Consider the following 16,977-nt stretch of genomic DNA (forward strand, 5'->3'; position numbering starts at 1 on the left):
GGCCCTCTCTTGTACCAAAAAAAAAAAAAAAAGATCAAAATAAAGTCCGCATCAAAAGGAAACTATATACATCGGTTGGGTGTGACCTCAGATTGGTTGGGTTAAGCTTAATTTTGATGGTGCTTGGAAGGGATCTGGTACTCTTACAAAGTGTGGAGGGCTTTTTCGAGACTCTGAAGGCAGATGGATCAAAGGCTACTTCAAGAAGATTGGAATGTGTGATGTTTTTCATGTTGAAATGTGGGGCATGTACATGGGTTTGGACTTGGCGTGGAGGGAGAATACCACTCATCTTATAGTGGAGAGTGAATCAAAGATCTTGGTCGACATGATTACTGAAAAATTGCAATTTTGGTGGAACGACTCCTACCTTGGTCAAGCGTATTCGACAACTTTTGAGTTTGAGTTGGACTGTCAAAATAACCCATACTTGGCGTGAAGGCAACAAAAGTGTATATTGGCTTGCTAATTTCAGCATTTCGATGGATTTTTTAGATTTTCATATTTTGGAGAATACCCCTAGTAAGCTTCATAGTCTTTTGTTTGATGATATTTCGGGGCCTGCATGCCTAGGAACGTCCGTTTAATTTTTTAGTTTTCTATCTCTTTGGACTTTGACCCTCTTTTGTACCAAAAATATAAAATAAAAATATGATCAAAATATATTAGTAGGTAAATAGTGTCTACATTAAACAAGATCAATTAGTTTAGGACCAATGATGTAATTTACTGAACATATCACTTTTCTACACATAATACTACTCTTCAGTTTTAAATGAGTGTCATTTTAGCGAACAAAAAAATGTTTTAAAATGAATGTTACTTGCATCACTTTTCAATGTAGAATTATTTTTGTACTTTCACTCATACCCTCTAATTAATTGAGTATACACTACTTTTAAAGACTTTTTCAATACTCCCTCCGTCTCAGTTTAACTGAGCCAGTTGACCATTTCACACATATTAAAAAAAATGTATAAATGAATAAGAGAGAAAAATGGTTTTGAGTGCCTTTGTCAAGTATTGATGCATTTTTCTTTATCATAAATGTAAAAATAGAATATATTGAATTAGCAGTGATGAAAGTTATATTAATTAGAGTTATAATTAAAAAAAAAGTAATTCATATCGTATTGAAAAGTGAAATGAATCAATATTTATTTACAAATGATGAGTTATTATTATGGTACAAAGAGAATAATAAATAATATTAGTTTAGTAAAATTATCATGTATTTTAACATAATTATTACATTTTTTAATTTATACATGTAAAAATCTTAAACGACGGTTATTTTGATGAAATTAAGAAGTATAGATTATTTTAAAACCTAGGAAGTAAAAATATTAAAATAAAACGAAAAATGCGATTGGCAGCGATTTACCAACTACCGCAGTGAGTGGGACCAATATCAATATCCGTTGTACACACTCACTCACCGTTTAACAACAACCACATTGGCCATGATAATTGGACTGGTCCCACACTGCTCATCACAGAACAGAACCACCACCTCACCTAGGTAGTTGTTGGCCCCACTTCTTTCTCTCTCTTCTTTTCATTCATTCATCAATAGAAAAATAACAGAATACTAGAAAGAAACCACTTTGTCTCTTCCCAAGATCTAATCTAATCACATTTCCCTCTTTTATCTTCAACTTCTCTTCTTTTTTCTTCATTTTAGATACATAGATAGATCTCTCTCTTGCCTTTCGCTTTAGCTACTTTAATTTTCCCTCTTCAATTTATTCCACTTACTATTTTTGTTTATGAGTGAGAAATTATTGAAATTAATGCAATAATATGGGGAAGAATAAGCCAAATTGGTTTTCTAATGTCAAGAAAGCTCTTAGCCCTGACTCTAAACAAAACAAACATCAGGTTTGCATTTCAATTCGCTTACTACTTGTCAGAATGTTTGAGAGAATTTATCGCTACAACTTATTTTTGTGATAGAAATAGCTTATACATACGCACTTAGGCTATAAGCGCTTAATATGTTTAATCTGGTGTTAGCAATTGATTTTGCAGAATTCAAGTGGATCAAAGAAGAAATGGTTTGGGAAGAAAAAATTGAACACTTCAGATTCATATCCAGAAACTGATCAAGCACCTCCTTTTCATCCACCTGAGGCTGAGGAGGAGATTATTTTAACTCATGTTCAGAATCAAAACAATCATGATCATGTTGAAGTTGTACCAGATGTGGATGTTGATGTACCTGTTCCTGATGTTCAGATAGAAACTGTTGAGGTTCAAGCCGCTCCAATTGTTCAGGTTGCTAGTAAACCGAATGATGAAGTTGCGGCAATCATGATTCAAACCACTTTTCGGCGATACTTGGTATTTATTTTGTGTCTTACAATTATGTGTTTGAATGTTTTTACTGCAAGTGAAAAAACCTCAATTACAAAATTGATATTTCACTTCTTGTTTGAAACTTGAATGTAAATCAGTACAACAAAATATGTGTAATGCGTTGTCCTCTTTAACAATGCCAATTTATGCTTCATTAGTGGTAACCGATGATTGCTGCAAAAGAAAGTTTATTAATTCAATGACTTTCTACTTTCAAGCTGAATTTTGTTTTGATATCATTCAGGCAAGAAGAGCATTTCGGGCTTTAAGGGGGCTGAACAGGTTAAGAGCACTAATGGAAGGGCCAGTGGTAAAACGTCAAGCCATTAGTACCCTCCGCTCTATGCAGACTTTAGGTCATGTGCAATCCCAGATTCGTTCGAGGCGGGTCAGGATGTTAGAGGAGACTCAAGCTCTGCAAAAACAGCTCTTACAGAAGCACACAAAAGAACTAGAGATACAGGTAAGTAACTGAAGGGTTAGCGCATATTTTTATGTATTTAAATTTTAGCTTATGGATTATGGAATGCTTTTAACTTGTTTCAAATTCTCATAACAGATTGGGGAGGAATGGGATGAAAGCATACAATCAAGAGAGCAAATTGAAGCCAAGTTACTAAGCAAGTACGAGGCTACGATGAGAAGAGAAAGAGCAATGGCTTATTCATTCACTCATCAGGTTTGCTATTTTTCTTAAGAAGTTGCATTTGTTTTAGGTTAGTCAGGAAAAGAAATGAGAAAAGAGCATGGATGAAATTTTGATGAACTGAAAGATCAAAGGAAAAATGGCTAGTAAGGTAAATTAAAAAAATTTACACATAGTATAAAGCATGGATGAAATTTTTTTAACTGAAAGATCAAAGGAAAAATGACCAGCAAGGTAAATTGCATGAAATTTTTACACAGTATAAAGCATGATTATCAAATTGAGATTAATTTCCGAATTGTTAGTCGAATCTTGTTATGGATCGTAAGATATATTACCGATAAAAATGACATTTTTATGAGAAAAAAAAATGACCTGGCAAAATTAAAAGCTGATGAACATCAAAATAACTCAAGATTTAAGTCACAAATCAATCGACAAAATAAAAGTAGTTAGCTATATGAGGTTAACAAAAAAAATGTCTAGCTACTCAAGTTAGGCAGTGATTCAGCAGAATGAATTGAAATTTATCACAATGAACCGGGACTCATCATAACGAATCGGAATTTAATGTGGGAGTAGTGTCCAAAATAAATACACACTTAGGATTCATGTCGTGTGGGTTCTGTCTAGTATCAAATCGAGATACGGCTCACAAATATCGTAAGATACTAATAATCATGCTATGAAGTATCAAAATGAGAATCCCGAGGGTTATTGTCATACTATTTTAGCTTATTCTATGTTTCCTCCTCTCTTTAAGTTGTTTTTATTTCTTCTAACACCCAAGCTTAATTAACTTTGGGTGATATATCTTGTCTTTTTCTTCAGAACCTAGCATCTGCTTATGCCTCTTAAGTTTGATTTTCTCCCTGCCTCGGTGATTCCTTTCCCTGTCGTGTTCTGTAACGAAGTTACATAGCACTCTTTTGAGAATTACAGAAAGTGGAAGTTTGAATCATTTCTTTCGTAGTACCTCTTTCTAATCTGGACCTGGTATGAACCAGTTTTGCTAATGAGCGTTCCAGACTGATCCACAAATATATCTGAAACTACGTAACACTTGATTTATTTTCTGCCCACTTCCCCTTCCCCACCTAAAAAAGAAATAGAAAATGACTTTTCTTACCACAATTTTTATATCAGATGCGACTCAAATCCTCTAGTCTACTTTGGTTCATGGAAGAGAAAAAAAGCATTATAGATTAGAATTCTGACAAAAAAAGATGTCTAATGAGCAATATCTAAAACTGCTCAATGCTGTTTATGAATTCCCACCTCGATTAATTTTGTTAAGCTTCTCCTGAGTTGTCATCGACAAAATTGCCAAGAAGTCCTATATGTTTAAATTGTCTGTAACATAATTTTCAGTTTGTCAGAGACTAAAAATGTAACTGTTTTGTGAGATTGCTAGATATACCTGGTGAACTCGGTGATTTACCTATTTTCTGCTAACATAATTTTCCAGTTTGAGGCTTCTCCAATTTTATTTTTTTCCAGTTTGAGTTTCTTGATCTTTCGAACAACTTAAGTACCAAGTTTGACCTAAGATAAATATACACTTCTGTTTGACAGAAAAACGGGCGGAATGCATCGAAATCTATAAATCCAATGTTCATGGATCCAACCAATCCTAGTTGGGGATGGAGCTGGTTAGAACGTTGGATGGCAGCCAACCAAAGCCTGATGGAAAAGGAGAACAATTCATCTGCAAAAAGTTCAATCCGTGGCATTACCAGTGCTGAAATCAGCAAATCATTTGCTCGTTTCCAGCTCAATTCCGAAAATCATTCTCCAACAGCGAGCCAAAATCCAGGTTCACCTAACTTCCAATCCAACTCAAAGCCTCCCAAGCCAGCAATTGTCAAGAAACTGAATAAGGCTAGTCCAAAGGTTAGCTGTATTATGGATGATGACACCAAAAGCATGACTAGTGTGCAGTCGGAGCGAGTCCGGAGGAGGCACTCCATTGCTGGATCAATAGTGAGGGATGATGAAAGTCTTGCAAGCTCTCCAGCTGTTCCAAGTTACATGGTGCCAACTAAGTCTGCAAAAGCCAAGTCCAGGTTGCAAAGTCCATCAGCTGCAGAGAACAGTACTCCAGAAAAAGGGTCCTTTGGAAATGCAAAGAAACGGCTTAACTTCCCGGCTTCTCCTGCCAGATCATCAAGGCGGCATTCAGGCCCACCAAAGGTAGAAAGCAGCTTAAATGCAGAAATTACTGTTGGCAACGGCGTGGCTGTTTGATTATATAACCTGAGGAAAAGAATGCAAAGCACTCCACTAGTAATGGAATTATATCATGGAAGAAATAAGAAAAGTTCGTTTGCAGTTTCCATTTTTTATTTTATTTATTCATCCAAATTTATGTGTAGCTTATCATTTCCTTGGAGGCTGTTTTCTTTACTATGTTCATCTATATTTGTATTTTCATGTATTTATTTACTCACAAATGTGGTTCATGATGGTATTGTGACAGAAGAACAAGTGAGCTGTCAGAAATCCTTGAGAGCATTCCCATTTGGAACTGTTATCATTCTGTTATCTTCATTCTTGTGATATAAAATGTATATTTAATTTAATTGATGACCTCATTTCTTATTTGTGATTTTTTATGTTACATTGTTCTGGTTAGCTATGATATTTGTGTTGTGTATGGCTTGGTTGAAGAACGCAAGAATATTTGTTGTATATTTGGGAAGTGGCAACAGATCTTGTCTCTAGTTACATTAATATACTTGTCATAATATATATTGTTTTATTTAAGATTTTTTACCAAAATATTTTATTAAAGATATTTATTATAAATAGTATAAATAAGTAATTCTGTCCCTAGATATTTATTCATAAAAAAAAAAAAGTTTAATGGTCAAATACGACAAATACAATTTAAACTTATGCCGGTATTTCAATGGTTGGTCGGCTTATTGCATGTGTTCCAACCTCTTCTATTCGATTTGAAATTAGGCATTGTGAACAAATACGACAAATATGCTTAAAAAACATATTTTTTTCCTTTTGTATGGAAAAGCTTATTATTTTTCAAGAGTTTAATGGTCATGCAATGACGGCATAGAAATTCCTTAAAAAAGCATCGTTGTAAATTAATTGTATATTGATATTCAATAAACATGCTTTATTTTGCCACACCACATCATCAATTTTAAGATATAGTTACAAGAGTGAAAGAATGTGCAAAAGGATGATTTGTTTTAGATATCGGTCTAATTAATTTACACTTACTTAATGTGGAAAGATCATTTACATGGGAGTTTCTATGGTACATCCTTAAATTAAAGTGTACTGATACACCTATTTTATAAATCAACAAGTTATCGATCATTTTTCTATAATAAAGATATATTTATCAACTTTTATATTTTAGAAAATATTATTTTATAAGAAAAAACGTCATTTCATCCTTTATAAGAATCATACTAATTTTTTAACATTTTATCCAAAAAAATAATCAATATTCACTATTATGGGTATTAAAAATTAAAAAAAATTGAATTTTGATTTGCCGACACTTTTGAGAAATAAAATATAATTATTATAATTGTAACCAATAAAAAATATATTTTTTCTAAAAAAAGTAACTCATTAAACTATTCATTTAACATATGAGTGTACCGGTATACTCAATTTTATTGAGTGTACCATAGAAATTATTATTTGTACACCTTTGCTTAAGTGAAATTTAAACATGGCAAAGACACCTTTGTTTAAGTAGACTTTGGCATCCTAAACTTTTGTTGTGTACGTACCAAAAAGGGGTCTAACGGATCAATTTAACTCGATTTTTCTGAGCGAAAAAAAAATATGTTTCAATAAAAATTGGTATTTAGTCTCACACCTTTAATATTGAATATTTAATTATTATTATTATTTTTTTATGGTGATCGGGGTTTGAACTCCGACCTTGCATATATTATGCATTGTGCATAACAACTGAGCTATGCTCACGAGGACGAATATTTAATTATCTAATAACATGTTATTCATTTATTTTTTCTTCAAAAAAATGTTATTAATTTATTTTAAATTAAATTTATACGTTAAATTAATGAATTACAACTATACTGTGTCAAAAAAAGTAGTAAAACCATAGGGTGTCCAACAAGTCACTAATAATTAGAAGAAAAAAATAATATTTTTTTTAGAGGAAAAAAAAGTCCAGGGTGTCCAACAAGTTATTTTAGTACAAAACATACGATATTTCTAGAAAAACTGTGCATTGGCGGTTTGGACGCTACGAGAAAACTAGACGTATTGAGCAAGAAAACTCAACAAAACAAAATAAAAACCGCAGTTTTCTTTCATTCTCAACCTTATTTGTTCTCTTCCTCAAATCAACTCTATTTGCAGAAGAAACCCTATTTGAATCCAACGTTTTTTGCTGTCAAGGGTTTAATCAACATTATTATGGTAAGCCCTTCATCTTTATTTCTTCATATTAAACCTCTCTTATTTCGACATCGTTATAATAATGTTGAAACCTGAATTTGGTATCCTGTTGTTATGATATGCATAATTTCGATTTTAGTTTTTCTGTTCATATCCGTCTTCATATGGTATAGTTTTTATTTTCAAATGTTAATGTCAATGGTTAGTTTCTTAAGAGAACGGGTTATTTGTTAGTAGCAGAGATCGAACCCCGAACCTCCTTCTTAATACTCTCCTTCTAAGTCAGCACTCGGCTGCATCTTAGGGGACCCTTATGTTATGATATAGTGGAACAGTTGAAGGGTGGTATGTTGGATGGAGGAGTATTTGAATTGAAAATTTGTTGATTTTCAAATTATTTTTGTTTTTGTGGAACTGATATTGAAATTTTGTGGACAGGAAACACCATTAATTTCAGGGATTGCTGTGGCTGCTGCAGCTTATGCCGCAAGATATAGTATCCAGACTTGGCAAGCATTCATGGCTAGGCCAGCTGGGATGCGTAAATTTTATGAAGGTGGTTTCAAAGCTATCATGGATAAGAGGGAAGCAGCTCGCATTCTTGGTGTTAGGTATTGCCATTTTGTGTTTTGTTGATTTTTTTATATTTTTAATTGCATGAATTCATCGCGATGATAACTTCCGAGAAAAGAATCTATTAATGTTAAAATCTACAGAGCACTAACACACATACAGGCACTGTCAACACCGATAATAATTTGAGAAAATGGAATAAAAATGCATGTAACCACATGTCTCGGCGTCGTGCCATTGTCAGACACTGATCACTTCCTAATCATTGTTTGAGTTCAGAGGTTGATGTTGAAAAAGTTAGGCATAAAAATGGATGAGATTCTATGGAGAATCACAACCATCACATAATGTCTAATACCAGCAATGCTTGCAGCTTGCAAGCATGTGTGTCAGTGTCAGCATCTAATATTGCTTGCGATGTCTGATTTGACCCCTTTGCACGCCTTTTGGATCAACTTTTGTTTGCTTTGAACTGTGAATCCAGTAATTGGACTTTGAAGTTACTTTGTTTCTGAAGTAAGTTGTGATTTGTAACTTGCAATTTGTTGAGAGGACCTATCCTGTTCCAATTCTTTGTGCAACTGAATAGACAAGCATAATTATCTCTGCAATTGAAGTTCAGTGTTGGTTTTCCGTATTTTGTTTTCCATCTTTCCAGTTACCCTAAGATTCAGATTGCTCCTTTAATCCATAGACTGTAGTTCTGTACTGCCTTCTCAACGCACCTTCTTTTTTTATTTTTTATTTTTTATTTTTTTATGAGTAGAGATTGAACTAGGTACCCGAGTTTAAAACACTCACACACACCGTGCACTAACCACATATGCTATACCCCGGTGGTGTCTACTCGATGTATCAAAGCTTTAATGTTTCGTGAATGGTGATAAATTGATGCTGAGCATTATTTCTTATTAGAATCAGTTGGTGGTGGTTCATTTTTATTGAAATTAGTCACGACGCACGCATTGATTTCATTTTTAGTATTTTTCATGTTTGAAATGGGGGGTATCAATTATTTCATGCTTGTATGTATTGCTGCATGGCGCCATGTTGTATTGTATCTAGTCTATGAATAAGGAATCATATTTTTTGAACTAATTTCCATATTCATTAAATTTAATATTTTATTCTTATGAATCAGTCAATGGTTTTACTATTTAGACATTCATGATGGGTTTTGAACTTATGAATCGGTCAATAATAACTTTATAAATAGATTATGTACAAATAATTCATGGACAATTTCGATCACTTCATTCGGATATTAAAGTGCTAGTTAGTGGAAGCTTAAATGCCGTTATGAGCTGAAGTGTGTTGCTTTGTTTATATTTTCCAATGGATTGGTTATTATTGAATTTTGTTCCTAGTCATGCTCTTGACAAATTATTTTCCAGAAAAATTTTCATGTCTGTCATACTGATTTTGAATTGTTGCCTATGGCAGACCAACCGTTCCAATTGTTAAGATTAAAGAAGCACATAGGAGAATGATGGTTGCAAACCATCCAGATGCTGGTGGTAGCCATCATGTTGCTTCCAAAATCAATGAAGCAAAAGATATGTTGCTTGGAAAGACCAAAGGTGGTGGAAGTGCATTTTGAAGTAGTACAACATTTCTTCCCATTATCTAAATGGTTCAAGCATATTCTATCTCTCAAGAATCAATCTTGTCTGCTTCAAAAGTGAAACCAAACACAGTATCTTCAAAGGGGAAATCATACTACACCAAGCTATTAACTTTGTTGTAACTTGTGCCATTAAAGTTTAGTTTAGAAGGCTTCAGTAGAAATTATTTTACTTGGACTATTTAAGTGCCAATTATTTCCTCTTTGAGTTGCTCTTCTATTTCCTCTCTTGTTTTAGTTTATGCAACTTTACCATGATTTTTGGCTTTGACATATATCTTGATTTTGAATGAAATCGATTCTACACCAACTACTAATCCACGTCTTAATTATTTTGTAATGTATATAATATGGAGATGGAGATTGTATGTTGTAACGGCTATCAACTTGCACTTGTAAACTTCTTTTGATTTACATTAAGTTGATCTTTGTGTTTCAAAATAAGTATCTGCTCACCATTTTTCAAACAAATAAAGAAAAAAAAAGTTTTTGTCTACAGAAATGTAATTGTTACTGATAAAATTTAGAGTCAGTCAAAGAGGACTAATAAATCTTTTTTGAATGGCGAGTATTAGTTGTTATGTTAGCATTTTCTCCCTTATCAAGATTCGAACGTGGAACAACCTAAAAATGTCACACTCAGTTGTAGTGAAACAAATTGAACCAAGCAAACTATATGGTGATAATTATCTATTAACTTAGTAAAACGAAGATTGCACAAAACTATGTAATCAGAGCATATCATTTTTTGAAGCATAGGAAAGCAGTGCACCAATCCAATCAATCCATTATGCCACAGCACAGCAAAGTCTGGTCTAAGCTATGGAAATTGGGGACTATACCAAGGCATGTTCATGCGTATCCTACATGATTGAACTCCGGTTAGATTGGCTCTTTCTAATCGAGGTGTTCGGTGTATTCCTCTTTGTTGTTTTTGTAATGAGACTGTTGGGCATTTATTTATGGATTGTGAGTAGGTGAGATCTGTGTGTTTTGTATCTCATTTAGGCGTGAATTTTAGCTGTAGTGACACTTCTGCCAAGTCCTTTTCACAAAAGTTGTCTCAAATGGTTGTTCAAATATCACTACTCTTATCATTAATGAAGGGGCTGATGTGATTCAAGTGGTGTTATCCATTTTTATAAAATCTGGTGGATTAGAAATAAGAGGTGTTTTGAGGAAATTGAAATTCCTTGTGCATCCGACTGTTATAAAAGTGCTATCAAAGCGATCTGCAATTTTAACAGTGCACAAAATGATATCGCAGGACCAGTCAGTTCCAATCCCGGTTTCAAATATCAGATGGCGTCTTCAGTCTGTGGGTTCCTATAAAATGAACGTTGATGCTTTCCTATAGGAGATGACCGAGGCTTTGTGCCAGCGACTGGTTGTTGGTGCTTGCCAATCCTACCCGACTCAGATGAGGTACTCCTTTGCTGGATCAATAGTGAGCGATGATGAAAGTCTTGCAAGCTCTCCATCGGTTCCTAGTTACATGGTGCCAACTAAGTCTGCAAAAGCCAAGTCCAGGTTGCAAAGTCTATCAGCTGCAGAGAACAGTACTCCAGAAAAAGGGTCCTTTGAAAATGCAAAGAAACGGCTTAATTTTCCGGCTTCCCCTGCTAGATTAAGGCGGCATTCAGGTCCCCCAAAGGTAAAAAGCAGCTTAAATGCAGAAATTACTGTTGGCAATGGTGTGGCTGGTTGATTATATTACCGGAGGAAAAGAATGCAAAGCACTGAATTATATCATGGAAGAAATAAGACAAATTTATTTGAAGTTTCCATTTATTTTATCCAAATTTATGGGTAGCTTATCATTTCTTCGAGGCTGTTTTCTTACTATGTTCATCTATATCTGTACCAATGAGGACAACCTGAAATTACTTGCTCCGTTTCAAGTAAGTGAGTTTAAAAATGCTCTTGTTTCTATGCATTCTGATAAAGCACCAGGTCCAGCTGGTCTTAATCCGGTGTTTTTTAAAAGATTTTGGCATTTATGTGGAGTAGAAATTTTCCAAGCGGGAGTTTCATGGTTAAATAGTGGTTCTTTTCCAAATCAAATAATGGCAACAAATATTGTTCTCATACAAAAAAAAAAAAGATAAACTAGAATCAATGCGTGATTTGCGCTCAATTTCTTTGTGTAATGTGCTCTACAAAATTATCACTAAGGTGCTTGCAAACTGGATGAAACTGTTGTTAGATAAATGTATTTCTCAAGAACAATCCGCTTTTGTTGAAAATAGGTTCACAACAGATAACGTCATGACAGCTAGTGAAATTCTTCATCACATGAAATGAAAAAAGAAAGGGAATATGGGTGAAGTGGCTTTGAAAATCGACATTAGCAAAGCATATGATAGGGTGAATTGGAATTTTGTGAAGCGGAATGATGATTAAGTTTGGGTTTTCATGGTAGATGGGTGAATTGGATGAAAATGTGTATGGAAGGTGTTCACTATCAAGTGCAAGTAAATGAGGAGAGAGTGGGACCTGTTGTCCCAAGTAAATGGTAGATGGTACATGCAATTTGAGTACAGATTTCAATGAGTTCAGCTAATGGAGTCCAGTCACCAAAATCTCCCTATAAACTGGTAAGTAATACCACTATTTCGGATTTCACTTGGGTGTCATTGGCCTTTGGGGTCTTTAGTGTATTTAGACGACAGAAATAATGAAAAATATACCTTGCTTTCACCTTCACCCTTTAACTATAAACATATCTTCCATAATAATATTGAGATATCCATTATTTAACCTTGTTAGAGAATACAACATTTTGTTCATAAAAGTCTTTATGATTTTATTCCTTAGTTGTACTAGACTTATTTCTGTATTTCAAGTATCCCTTTTTCAGTAAAATGGCTTCCTTTAGAAGGACACAATAGTTTTGATGAATTTGACGTAAAAAATGCAGCTAGAGACTTGGAAACAAGTATCAATCTCATCCTATGACAGCACTGCATCTGCATATCAGTTTATGATATCGCAGTTACTACAAAGAATATGTAGAATTCAGGTCCTAGTTTTCACCTCACTGTTTTGATGAATTTGTGAAAAAACATGTTGAAGATGTGAACATGGTTAAGAGTTGGACAAAAGAGGGGAAAACCATATTCTTAATAATGGAGAACCTGCTATTTTGTTTCTTGTGAATTTAAAATTTCACTTGACGCAAACATGTTATGAAGCACTGACATTGCTGATAATAATTTGAAAAAATAAAATGATCAAATACAACCGCATGTTAGTGTTGTGTTAAAGACCAAACATGCATTTGATATAAAGTGTCGGTGCTACATAGTTGACACGATAACTCCATATAATTGTTGTTTTAAATCAAAGTTACATTACCAAGTCATTAATCAGATTACATTCCTCAACTTACATAGAAACCAAATTACATTACTCAACTTACAATAAAAACCAAATTAGAGGGTGGAAAATATAGAAAAGAAATAGAGAAATCTTTCACATTTTTCTAAAAGAGTATTTTTTTTTAGAAAATGATAAACTAATGCTTATGATTCATATATTTTCAATATTAAGAATATTACAACAAAATAGTGTAAATTTGAAGAATTCATATAAACCCTCCAAAACTTTTGTGCTCTCCCAAATAAGGAGGATTTTTTTTTTATCATAAAGAAAAATCAACCCCCAAAAACCATCCCCTCCCAATATCCTCTATTTCTTCCACTTGCTTCTTCCTTTTTTTCCAAAACCCTCCACTCCTTTCCCCTCCAAACTCGCAAACAAAGTCTAAGTCATCGAAGAAGAAAGGGATAAAAAATAGAGGGATCGGCTTTTAATGCATCAAGCAGTTGCGACAATACAACTTGTTATAATAAAAAAACAACTACCAACTTACATAAAAACCAATTTAGATTTTTTATAAACCTCCAATCTCTTTCAATATTACACATAAACGAATTCATTACAACTAATCCCTGTAAAATTTACCTTTCCCGTATGCATCTAATTAGAAAACTCTAATACTTTAGTATGTAGAAATTGGTAACGTATCTTAAACTACATTTTCCCTACACAATACAGTCTGTAGCAGTAAATGTTCCACAAAACCTATAAGTTTGATTTTTATCCTTACACATATAATGAGCTAAGCAATTACAATTTTTTTCCCTCTTCAAGATGTGCTACAAAACCAGGAATAGCATATTTCCCCACCACTATACTAAAGAAACTGTGATTCATGAATCAATCAGCAAAATCACCATAAAGCAATGGATTCCTCTCTCAAAAAAATAAAAATAAATAAAGCAATGGATTCTTGAAAACAAAGAAGTAAAACTTGTTTCATTTTTAGCTAATTCTATGATGCTAATCGAATGGAAGAGGGAAGTGTTTGAGCATGAGAGAAAGATCCACAACAAAATTACATAAAACTGTAATAAGCGACAGATGAATTTTCGTTGACTCTTTCTATTGGAATATCACAATCTCCTTTATGCCAACATATTTTAGTAACAAACAAGCTATCAAGCACAAATCAAACAACTCTAACAATAGGAGGATAATTTATAGCAGAAGCAGAACAATTGTCACTTTCAATGCAATAGAGCAAAATAAAGTTATAAAGCATCCAAACAAAATCATTAATAAGCCACAAGTGGTCAACCCTAGAGTTCCATCATACTAAATATCATCAAACCGCCAACTAAAAAAACACTGATGATCTAGTCACTTAATAAATTCAAAATGTAAGTTTACATCCTTGAGACATCTTTGGACAACTGGATAGTTCTTCTATTATTTCATGCTTTTGCATTTCATTTGAGGAGCTAGTAGTAACCTCAATTGTCATTTCTTGTAAAAGTCTCGCATTCTGCAGAATATACTTTGCAAATCGGAGATCATTTTCCGAGCCTTCAAAATTTAAAATAGTACATGACCTGAGGTGAGACTCAACACATTCAATACCCAAAATTGGGCAATCCCAATCCTTGGATAAGCTGGCGTTCCACTGTCAAAGGGATAAAACATAGCATTCATTTTCCATCAAATAAATTATATATGGAAAAAGAAAAAAAAAAAATATACAGGAAAAAAACTTCTAGTCCACAAACCTTTCTAATGAAAACAATTTGAAGCTTGGGACAATTCTGAAACAATTCTACTACACCATCCCAACCATAAAAAAAACCAATACACCATAGTTCAATATGAATTAAGTTTTGAAACAACGGAATGCCTTTGAAAATCTCATCAATATTCATCTGCAAAGAAGCCTCTTGTATCCTAACAACACGTAGAAATTCAACATTATGAATTGCATTAAACGGAACATCGATTGAACCAACGTCAGCTCTAACCAATTTAGACAAGAACAATGATTCAAATTCTTCTCCTTCATTATTCTCTTCGCGTCTCATATATCTAGGATAAGAAGTATGCAAATCTTCTAAATTAGGACAAGAATTAAGTAGCTTTTTGATATCATTCTGATACTTAAAACAAACATATTTCAAATGCAGCGTTTTAAGCAACGGAAGATCAACACACAGAGTTTCCGCTTCAACTTGAACCTTTTCAAGTTTCAAAACAACTAGGGTTTGAGAGGTGAAAATTGCGGGATTCAAAGTGTGCTCATTCATGATAAGATGAAATTCCTCAACGCTGCGTCGTTTAGCAGCTTCAACCCATGCGTCGAAGCTTCGAAGATCAGCTTCGTAAATTCCAAAACAACACTTGAGGTAAAACGTTTTGAGGGATTGGTGTGATACTTGAGGAGAGAGCATGAGTGTGTCGATGAAACGACAGAAGCGATGGAACTCTTTGTAGTTTTTGACAGGTTCGTCGTCAAAACGGAGAGTGGTGAGGGAGTAGCATAGTGGGGTCCAGCGGGTTGAAAGGACGGTGGTGGTGAAAGCTTGTTTGATCGGAAGAAGAGATAGAATGCGACAGAGTAACTTGTTTGATAAGGAGCTGATTCTATCCACCGTCGCTGGGCCCTCCATTGCGGTGTTTGAGTGCGACGATGAAACCCTAATTCAAGCGATGGAAGGAAAAGGGGATTTGACGGTGTTAAGTTACGTTAGGCGTAATGGGAAGGAATTGGGTTAGGGCATGCTATGGCCCAATTTGCCATCATTGTTCCAATCAAAACATGTGGTTAAAAGTACTTTGATTAAAAAAAATTGATATATTTTTAAAAAAAAATTTAGGGATTAATTTTCAGAGATTTTAAAGAAGGGTAAACAAAAAATTGTGTTTGTTTACTAGAATGAAATCATTCTTTTAAACATTAAGTTATCAAAAATGGTTTTTTTAGAAACTAATAAAAACAACATTTCATTTTAAGTAGTTTTAAAATTCTCAATTTTATTAAGGTAATATTCTCAATTTTTGAAAATTTGTAACAAACGTGTGAGAATATTTAAAAAAAATATAACAAACGAGTGAAAACATTTAAAAGTGACCAAATATTAACGTGGAGAGGGGAGGTGAAATATTTAAGTGGAAATAACCTTCTTTTTACCAAAAATAATGGTAGGAGCACCACACTAAATATATTAACCCAAAAAAAAAAAAGGGACTAGGCCAAGGACCTTTTCAAGAGGTAATAAAGTCAGGTAAATCTATCCATAAAACTAAAGAAGAAAAGGAAAGGGTATGGCCAAAATTGATCAACATATCAGCACAAACATTCTCTTCCCTATATATATAAATAGCAAAAAATTTCTTGTTACTTGTTAGAAGTAAGCAGTTAAGCCACATGTCCCTTAAACTAATATAACCTTTTGAAGTTGCTTGTTCAATAGCTATTGCAGTAGTTAGTTCAGCAAACAAAGCATTATCAAGGCCTAAATATTAAGCAAAACTGTACACTCCATTTACATTCCTAAAAATTCCACCAGCTGTTGCCATGTTATGACTATTCACAGTTGCTCCATTTGTGTTGACTTTGATCAAGTTTTCGATTAGAGGAGACCAAATAACTTCTTTGATAATATGAGTTTTGGGAAGATGAATATCAATCTTGCAAGCTTTCAAAACAATGAACTCAAAGATTGAAAGTGCAAATGTTTTCTTTGTGTTATTAACAGCAAGAGAGACATATGACATAATTAAATTGATAACAGTTTTTCAATGAATCAATTTGTCTTAAAGTCGTGCTTGATTTCTTCTGTACCAACTAACATTCAAGAATTATACAAGCTTTGATAACAACCTTGCATTGGGAGGTCCAATTTCTATCACATAAACGCCAAATGTCATGTATTGATCAGAATTTCAAAATAGTGTTGAGCGTTGTGGCCAACCAGGTCCAAAGCTTAAGAGCAAAGGCACATTTAAAAAATAAGAAACAAAATTAAATGATTATTTATTGACAAATTAAATTAAA

At 33.6% G+C, this 16,977-nt stretch overlaps 3 protein-coding genes across 3 annotated transcripts; 2 read left to right on the top strand and 1 right to left on the bottom strand.

Moving 5' to 3' along the window:
- Positions 1 to 1,591: 1,591 nt before the first annotated feature.
- LOC25484038 (protein IQ-DOMAIN 1) lies at positions 1,592 to 5,619 on the top strand. The gene is made up of 5 exons (XM_013612784.3): positions 1,592 to 1,881; positions 2,032 to 2,343; positions 2,603 to 2,821; positions 2,918 to 3,037; positions 4,580 to 5,619. The coding sequence occupies exons 1-5, from the start codon at positions 1,804 to 1,806 to the stop codon at positions 5,249 to 5,251; spliced, it is 1,401 nt and encodes a 466-aa protein (XP_013468238.1). The 5' UTR covers positions 1,592 to 1,803; the 3' UTR covers positions 5,252 to 5,619.
- Positions 5,620 to 7,249: 1,630 nt separating this feature from the next.
- LOC25484039 (mitochondrial import inner membrane translocase subunit TIM14-2) lies at positions 7,250 to 9,918 on the top strand. The gene is made up of 3 exons (XM_013612785.3): positions 7,250 to 7,432; positions 7,850 to 8,022; positions 9,428 to 9,918. The coding sequence occupies exons 1-3, from the start codon at positions 7,430 to 7,432 to the stop codon at positions 9,582 to 9,584; spliced, it is 333 nt and encodes a 110-aa protein (XP_013468239.1). The 5' UTR covers positions 7,250 to 7,429; the 3' UTR covers positions 9,585 to 9,918.
- A 4,407-nt stretch (positions 9,919 to 14,325) lies between these two features.
- Positions 14,326 to 15,589, bottom strand: LOC25484041 (F-box/FBD/LRR-repeat protein At5g56420). The gene is made up of 2 exons (XM_013612787.1): positions 14,699 to 15,589; positions 14,326 to 14,595 (listed from the first exon to the last, which is right to left on the bottom strand). The coding sequence occupies exons 1-2, from the start codon at positions 15,587 to 15,589 to the stop codon at positions 14,326 to 14,328; spliced, it is 1,161 nt and encodes a 386-aa protein (XP_013468241.1).
- Positions 15,590 to 16,977: the final 1,388 nt, after the last annotated feature.

This window comes from Medicago truncatula, chromosome 1, assembly GCF_003473485.1.
Source record: "Medicago truncatula cultivar Jemalong A17 chromosome 1, MtrunA17r5.0-ANR, whole genome shotgun sequence".
Lineage (NCBI taxonomy): Eukaryota > Viridiplantae > Streptophyta > Magnoliopsida > Fabales > Fabaceae > Medicago > Medicago truncatula.